Source organism: Ceratosolen solmsi, unplaced genomic scaffold, assembly GCF_000503995.2.
Source record: "Ceratosolen solmsi marchali unplaced genomic scaffold, CerSol_1.0 scaffold33, whole genome shotgun sequence".
Lineage (NCBI taxonomy): Eukaryota > Metazoa > Arthropoda > Insecta > Hymenoptera > Agaonidae > Ceratosolen > Ceratosolen solmsi.
Window position 1 is genome coordinate 1,037,038 of NW_011948438.1, and position 8,938 is coordinate 1,045,975.

Here is an 8,938-nt window from a genome sequence, read left to right on the forward strand (position 1 = left end):
ATATTTAAATGGAATTTTTGATTTGAAGAATAGGTAGGTTGTATATTTTTAGCAAAGAATCTGCATATGTGAAGCCCGAATAAATGTAGAGTATATTATACACGATATTATTCAATCACTCGTAAAAGAATTTTTATAGCTTGCACTCTCTCTCTTTCTCTCTTTCTCTCTCTCTCTCTCGCTCTCTCTCTCTCTCTCTATATATATATATATATATATATATATATATGTATCGGAGAAGCATTTTCTTTTGTAGTCAATATTTTCTTATTTGAATATCCTTGTTGAAATATATGCCATTGTTCGGTCAATTCAAATGATCTCAAAAGTTCAAACATCTACGCTTTCCAATGCATAATATTAAACAGATTTATTCCCTATATATATATATATATATATATATATATATATATATACATACACAAAGCTAACTTGCCTTTATTATTACGTATATTGACAAATTAGTATTAATAGTCGAATATTATGATAAAATTTTAAATACTCCCGTCAGGACAGGTCGTGTGTGCATGTAGTAGTAGTTGAGAATGCAATGTCAATGGCTAGTGAATGGCTAGTAAGTCTAATCAGTCGAAGCTCAAACGTTAGATGACAGCACAGAAGTTAGAGTTTCAGAAAAATAGAGAATAAGATAATTTCTCTGGAGCTTTGGCGAATAGAAGATATCACGGACTATAATTTACACACTTGCAATTGGCAATTAGCATTCGGTGCAGTTAATACATGCGATCGAATGATACCGCCGTAATGTTAGGTTAGAAAAAGAACTCACACGTATGCACGTCCGTTTCTCTTCTGCGCTAAAAACAAACGAAGGAGAGAGAGCGAGAGAAAGTGCGCCCGTGCGTGCGTACGCGGGCGAGTAAGAGAGATAGAGTGACAGACGGAATAAGGAGCGAAACAGCATCGTCGTGTACCTCGTCGCGTTGTGCTAGAAAGCCATGGCCGCGATCAAGAATTTCGGCAGAGATATCCCTTATCTACGCCAACAATTCGCCGCTCTTCTTGGTAACACAAGTACTAGTGTAAAATTTATCTGCATCGTTGTTCTCTTTTCCTATTGCTTATCCTTCTCCGAAAATGCTGTGCTTGTACTCAGCGTCACTCCAGGATATTTAATACCACCCGCCTTCTGGATCTGGACAGCATTCACCTTCTGCTTCTTAGAGATACATTTTTGGGAAGTGTGCGTTGATGTGATTACTGTAGGATTGTGTGGGAAGCTCATCGAACCACTGTGGGGTGCTATGGAGATGATGATATTCTTTGCTATTGTTAACTTTGGAGTTGCCGTCCTATCAACTATGTTCTATTTAATACTTTACATGTGCGCTGGAGATACGGATTTACTATTTGGCATTCATATACATGGTCTAACTGGATATATAGCAGGTTTGAATTATAATTTTAATATAGTATTTAATTCAGAATATTGAGCTATCGTTGTAAATCAGAAAAAACCATTTATCAATGTACAATTATTAGTTTTCATATTTTATACTAAAATTTTTAGAACGACGTATCTAGTCAATGATATATAATCGTACCATTTATAAATTCATTCCTTTACACGATGCGGTATAATATATATATATATATATATATATATATATATATATACCAATCTGTAATTAGTCTATACAATAATAGAAATAATGTATTATTATAAAGTAATAGCGTACAATATTGATTGGAATAATAATTATAATAAGCGTATAGTTGTTATTAATTATCATCGATGAATGAAGGACTTTCCTAATTATACTTTTCACTGATAAAACCAATTTTTTCCTTAGGCGTCAGTGTTGCAGTTAAACAAATAATGCCAGATCATATCTTAATTAAAACTCCAATTGGAAAAATAACAAATAGAAACATACCTCTAATGGTATGGATTGTATATTTACTCTTATGGCTTCTTGGATTATTAGAAGGTACACATCCGACAATGTTTCTTAGTGGATTATTAATATCCTGGATGTACTTAAGATTTTATCAGAGGCATAACAATGGTTCAAGGGGAGATATGGCGGATAATTTTACATTTGCTAGGTAATAAGAAAAATTCGCAGTATTATACACATATATATTTTTTATAGATTTTTTTCAATTCGTTAAAATTCAGAGAAATTTATGGAAAACCAATTGAACATTACGTGTCATCCATCTCTAAATATAATTGGACGATAAATATTTTAAGATAGAACATTATTTTTAAAAATTTGTTAAAAAAACATTACATAATAATTTATATTTTATGTTACAGTTTCTTTCCAAATGTATTGCAACCACCTATTGCGGTAGTTAGTAATACAATTCATGGATTTTTTGTTAGGATCGGTCTTTGTAGAAAAGTTGTTCGTAGATTCGACATGTCCAATGCACCACCGGGGCTTGTCATTAATTTACCTGGAATCGATCCTCATGATAGCGAAAGACGAAGGTATGTGTATTTATTAGCGAAGTCGATTTGTATTTTTTTTTTTATCAATTCGAACTCATTACCAATTATCTTTATTTGAAGTTCTTAAAATGTAATTATGAAAATTTTAGTTAATGTATGAACATATAAGAAATAGATCATTCATTCTAACTGAAAATATCATAAATACTGTACATCTAACAAACATTATTAAAAATATTGAGAATGTGTCTTTAACATATAATTAAGCATCATGTTACATGTGTTTGCGTGAATCTATAATTGATACATCTTTATATTTTAATATTCACGTTTTTTGTAACATTAAATAATATAATATGCAGGATTTTTATAAATATATAGTCGCCAATAATATCTATCTCAAAATCATTAAAGCTTCCTAGATAATATTCTTAAAAATGGAAAAACAATATTAAAACAATATTCTCGAAAAAAAAAAATTGGCATAGTTCCAAAAAGTTATTTTTGTCAAGTATTAAACTTTTGTCGACATTATACGTACAATTATTAAAAATAAAATGCAGATCCAGTGATCGCCTAAGCTTTGTTAGATACATTAAAAATAGTTAACAATATTCTCATTGTTTATATTTATTTTTGCGCGCATGTGTAATAAGATTTTCAAATCTTCATTGGACAAGATGAATAAATTTACGGAAGCGTAGAAATTTTCCTGAATAATTCAATCTGTTATTACTTTTATTATTAAAAATAACGAAAACATTTCTTATAGATTACTAATAATAAATGATATATTTTTCTGAGTCATTACTTATACAAAAGTAACTGAAAGCAACTAATAAATATAATTAACCATAACTTTTTTTTTAATTGAAATAATACGTCAACGATATTATTTCGTAAATATATATGTTCTTAATTTGTATAATAATATTGATTTTATAATATTCAGAGGCCAAGATTTTTACTAAGAAATGAAAAGAAGCGTGTCATTTAGTAGTATTTTGTTCTTATAAATATCACGCTATAAACAAGAATTTTAGATAATAAAGTTATGTGAAAATTTTTTAAAAATAATACTTGCTAGATGATTAGATTCATATAAAGCGAATACTTTTAAATTCAAATACAATATTGAATATTTTTGAAAGTTAAACTAAACTATTTTAATAAATATAGAATAAATGATCATTTATAAATATTATTATTATATTGTTATATTAATGAAATATAAATAATTAATTGAAGTTAAATTAAAGAGCTTTTATTTTTTAATAGCTTAGCGATTCAACTTATTTTATCGATTTATATATTAATTTAAACCATAAAAATGATTAATTTTATGCATTTTAATTTATAATAAAAAACCAATAATATGTAAAAGCTTTTAAGATAGAAAGGCATATAAAAATTAATTGTTAGATGAAATAAATGAGATTTTAGGCCTTGTGCAAATCATTTTTAAATAAAATTTTTAAATAAAATCACATTTTGTTAAAAAATATTTATATAGTCATATTTATGTCGTGATATTTTTGGTATCAATTTCATAGTCTTTCAATGAGATTATAAAATAGAATTTTACATTACTTTTTGTTGGTTCGATATTAATTGAATTATGAAAATAAAATTTGATAAATTAAATATATCACGTTTTATTACTTTTGCTCATTCTGACGACTTCTATCATCATTTTTATATTTACGTCAATTTATATTTATCTTATTATCCGAAAAAAAAAAGATAAATAAAAAAAAAAAAAAAAATAATTGAAATCGTAAAATGTTTGCGCTGATAAATTCAAACTTTAATTGTATTGAGGTAAAGCGTGAAAAAAAATTAAGCACTTGATAGTATATAATAATAATAATAATAATAATAATAATAATGCAAAAGCTTTTCTTTAACAAAAAAAAAAAAAATAAATAAATATAAAAATAATAATAATAAAAAATGACAAATCATCGAAAATATCGAATTATCGAAGGACTAAAAATGGTATGATTGTTCTTTTATAGACAAATAGCACTCAAAGCTCTGAGCGAGAGACTAAGTAAGGATCACTCAAAGCCTTGGCAGCAAGACAGAAGCAAAAAGCACTCGCCAGCACCATCCGCTGTATCGGTTCAAATACCCGAATCTACGATATCGAAATCTTTGCCCCCGCCTCTCATTCCGCAAATCAACGTCAACATTCACAACAACCCATCAACAAGTAGCAGCACGTGATCCTCAGCCAAAGACTCGTTGGAAAATCCTGACGAGTCTTCCGTCAAAAAATGAAAGTCCAAAAGTGTGAGAATAAACGAAAGAGACAGTTTAGAAAGATTAATAAGAAATATACGTTCCTAAGCGAGCAGTCTATAATTATGGCAATATTTGATAAATTGACTGAGCTTTGAAATTTTGTATATATCTATATATTTATAAAAAGTAAATATATATATAATTTGTGTGTTTGCGTGCGTGCGTGCGCGCGCGCGCGCATGTATGCATGTATGTATGTGTGTATGCCATGCATGTGTTTATGTATGTTTATGTGTATGCATTGTGCGTATGTATATATGTATTCACTTTTTATATTTATTTACAAATTCTTCACGCGAAATATTTTGTTTGGATCTTGTATCTTAAAACTTGAAACATGCATCGTTAACTTCATTAGTGTGCGTAGCAAATTTCAAGTGGTCATTTATTAAATAGGCCATATCATATTAAAACTTTAAAGTTTATAAGAAAAAAACGAAGCAAAGCAAAAACAAAAAAAAAAAAAGACAAAAAAAAAATTTTAAAAGGAGAGAAACATACACTTTGTTATATTTATGATCAGTAGTTATTATGTCGAATTTAAACTGAAATTTAATTAAATGTCAGATTAGCTTTTTCTTTGTTTTTATACTTAAAAGGCAGTGCGCGTTCTTTTGTTTGGTAAGCATTTAGAAGTCACTTGATTCAGGGGCTGTGCATTAGTCTCACTTTTATAGAAGCAAAAGTAAAACTATACAAACTCTTGTAATATAGGTGTTGAAAAAATTTGATAAATGTATGAAAAAATTAGAATTATTGTCGTCATAATACATTTTCTCCAAGTACAAGATTATCCGCCAAATAATTATTTTGTGAAATATGTTTTTAACATTGATATTTTACTAATTATAATTTCGATATATAATTTAAAGTGAAATCAAAGCATCGATAAAACTTATTTTCGTAAAATTTACTTAAACCCGTCGAGATGGATTGTATCAATGCAAACGAAGTCGTTTACGATTTCCAACTCATACATACATGACATGATACATACATTTATGACAAGTTGTACAAAGCCGTTTAAATTATATATGTACATATATAAAGGGTAGATTATAAATATTAAGGGTTTGTGTATATTTTGAGCAGATATTTTACTTACAATTTAAAAATTATAATAGATGATTAAAAGGCTTCTAGAAATAATTGAAGTATTTATGAAAATCAGCTCTTATGACGTGAGAGTATATAGTTTTTTTATAAATTATACAAATTCCCTTAATTAAAATCGTTGTACATACTTTTCAGATTGGATTATTGGTCTTCCTCGATATATTTTGTACATACGCAACATACGCATTTTTAACAATTAAATTCATATACTTTCAATTTGCAGCTTCATATGTGATTTAAATGAAACTCGCGTACTATACAAACATAAAAATAAAAAATGATTTATTAAATAAAAGATTTTAAGGATAGTATCTGCTTTTAAAATATTAAAAATGAAGAATTGAAGTAACGGACTTGTGATTTTCTTGATTGTTAATGTAATAACTAAGATTTATAAATATAAATTTTTATATTTACACAATATAGTGCGTTTAATAATGTTTAAATAGCAATAACCCAATGAACGATTAAACATTAAACAATTTTTTTTTCTTTTTCTTTTAATTATTGCATATCTATTTTAGTTATTAATTAAAAAGCGAGTGTGTTTGTATTCAAACAAATTTCTTATTTTCTTTTCTCTCTCTCTTCTTCTCTTTTTATTTACAATTCAATAATCATGAAATAAAAAATTTATGAATTAATGAGAAAGTGTTCACATTGAAATTCTTCAAAAATACACGTTAGATATCTTACAATGTAAGAATTTTTTAATTAAAATAAAATGAGTACTAGTTAATACTACAGACTTTTTGTTTGTTAAGACAAACAAGTTCATTATAAATAATAGATCCTTATGTAGGGTTGGATAATTTGAAAAGTATTGTTTGCGTTAGTGATAGCAAAATTTTTCTGTTAAATTAAAAAGTTGGAATTATATAAGAACATCATTGATTTATTACCACATTTGGTAAATAATTCATTAGAGCTACCTCAAGACTTCGGTCTACAAATGAGTTGCAGATATATTTAGGCGCATTGTCCTGGGATCAATTGATGTGTAAGGGTAGCCAACAGGATATATGAAGCTCACGTACATTCGGAATAAAATACGAAATTGTACATTATTTAAAAGGCAAGACATTATTATCGACGAAATAACTATTTTTATGTGCACTATATATGGAAGAAAAAAAAATATTCTGTGGATATTTGAATTTATTGGGACTGCCGATTGCCTTGACTAAGTACGTAAACAGCGCTAATATTATCAGTTAAAAAATATAATAAATTTTATTAATGTTTGAATAATTGCCAAAAAAAAAAAAAAAAAAAAAAAAAAAAAAAAAAATAATATGATTAAACCTTCTTAAGTGATTTCATCACTTTTCTCAAGTTTTCTGACAAAAAGCATTGGATTAAAATTTTCGAAGTCAAAAATGATGTGCGGATAAGAAATGACTTTGTCAAATAAATACGCGTTAACAAACATAGATATTAGCTTCTACTATTATTGTATTAATGACTCTAATAATACTTTTGTACATACGCGATGGTTAATGACTTTTTGAATTATATAAAATCTTATTTATAAAAATGTTGTCATTTCACTTATTTTTGTTAATGAATAAAATGCTTAAAATTACTATATAATTTTTATTCCAGACGAATGTAACCATTTATGTTAAAACGAAAGAAAGAAAAGAAAAGACTTATTTATAAGGTAAGATTACCTTATTTGGAATATTGTTAATTCACTGTGAAATGTAATATTATAATATCTAGTTTCAATTTATATTCATTTTTATAAATTCAAACGTCGAAGAATTAATCTTGAAATTTTAATTAAATTATTAATTAAGTTATATTTTTAACATAGAAAACAAATTGTTTTATTACAGATATATTATACAATCGATATTAAATACAATTTCCATTGACAAAGTGCCAGTTTAAATTAATATAAAATATTAAGTATCAAATTAATTAATACAACTTACAATTACGTAAGAAACCATAAACCATAATGTGTATAAATGAATTATTATGCTTTATGATTGAAGAGGTAATCAATAAGATAGCACACCAACAAAATTTAAAAAATTCTATTTATTGCTGTACAAGCAGAAAGCAGCTTGGCCACCGTCGTTCGATGAAAAATATAAAATATGTCAACGTCACTTTGTTCACCTTAAAATCCTTTTACAACGATACAGTGTTTTCGTGGCATTATCCTTTTACTTTTAATAGACTCTTCACACACACACACACACACACACACACACACACACACACACACACACACACACACACACGAGAACATAAGATAATTATTATAAATTTTATTTTTATTAATTTTTTTATTATTTTAATTTTCGAAATTCACTTAATTAATTCATATTTTTGCAACGGAACGATATTATTTGATTTTATGAATAACAATGATTGAACTTTTAATCAAATAATTCAGTAGTACATTTAAATAAAATTTTATTGAAAAATTGGTAGAAAATTAAAGAATCTTTTTTTGCAAAAAAATGTTTGCTATTACAATAATGATTAATCAAATAAATTTCCAAGATTAACGAACGATAACGATTAATTACGAACAAAATCATATTAATATTCTCGTAAAATATGAATTTGCGAATGAAGCTTTAATGGAAGAAAAAATATAATTTTTTTAAATTTAATCGCATAAATTATAGAATTTGGAACATTTTCTTTTATCGTCTAATACTTTTCGAGAAAGTGGAAAAATTGTTTAAATTATTTAAATTACAGTCACATTGCTAAATCTTTAAATTTCTAATATTAAATGAGTAAAAAAAACAAAGAAAACGTTAAAATCGATGTTTCTTTATTATTCAGCAGCACATGTTAATTAATTTTAAAACGAAGTTACTTCCATTATATGAAAACATTTTTTACAGAATTAAAGTGTAATTTAATCGTATTTAGTTAATCTTCTTGTATCTAAAAATTAAATTCATATAAAATAAAAAAATCTTCCCTTACGAGAATAACTATCAATTTAAATGTGACAAATTAAATGTTATATAACATTATTTAATTTTTGAAAAATAGTATCAATAACTTGAATATATATATATATATATATATATATATATATATATATATATATGTATATAT

The 8,938-nt window shown here is 26.2% G+C and overlaps 1 protein-coding gene across 1 annotated transcript; it reads left to right on the forward strand.

Annotated features, from left to right (window-relative positions):
- Window positions 1–579: 579 nt before the first annotated feature.
- On the forward strand, window positions 580–4,813 carry LOC105365331 (transmembrane protein 115). The gene is made up of 4 exons (XM_011503465.1): window positions 580–1,410; window positions 1,815–2,070; window positions 2,285–2,461; window positions 4,441–4,813. Exons 1-4 carry the CDS (start codon window positions 960–962, stop codon window positions 4,649–4,651), a joined length of 1,095 nt encoding a protein of 364 aa, XP_011501767.1. The 5' UTR covers window positions 580–959; the 3' UTR covers window positions 4,652–4,813.
- Window positions 4,814–8,938: the final 4,125 nt, after the last annotated feature.

Bases quoted from the DNA above. Each gene is read 5' to 3' on its own strand.
- LOC105365331 (XM_011503465.1), top strand. From the start codon at position 960: ATGGCCGCGATCAAGAATTTCGGCAGAGATATCCCTTATCTACGCCAA. The intron at 2,071-2,284 runs GTAATAAGAAAA...TTTATGTTACAG, and splicing joins GATAATTTTACATTTGCTAG to TTTCTTTCCAAATGTATTGC. The intron at 2,462-4,440 runs GTATGTGTATTT...GTTCTTTTATAG, and splicing joins CATGATAGCGAAAGACGAAG to ACAAATAGCACTCAAAGCTC.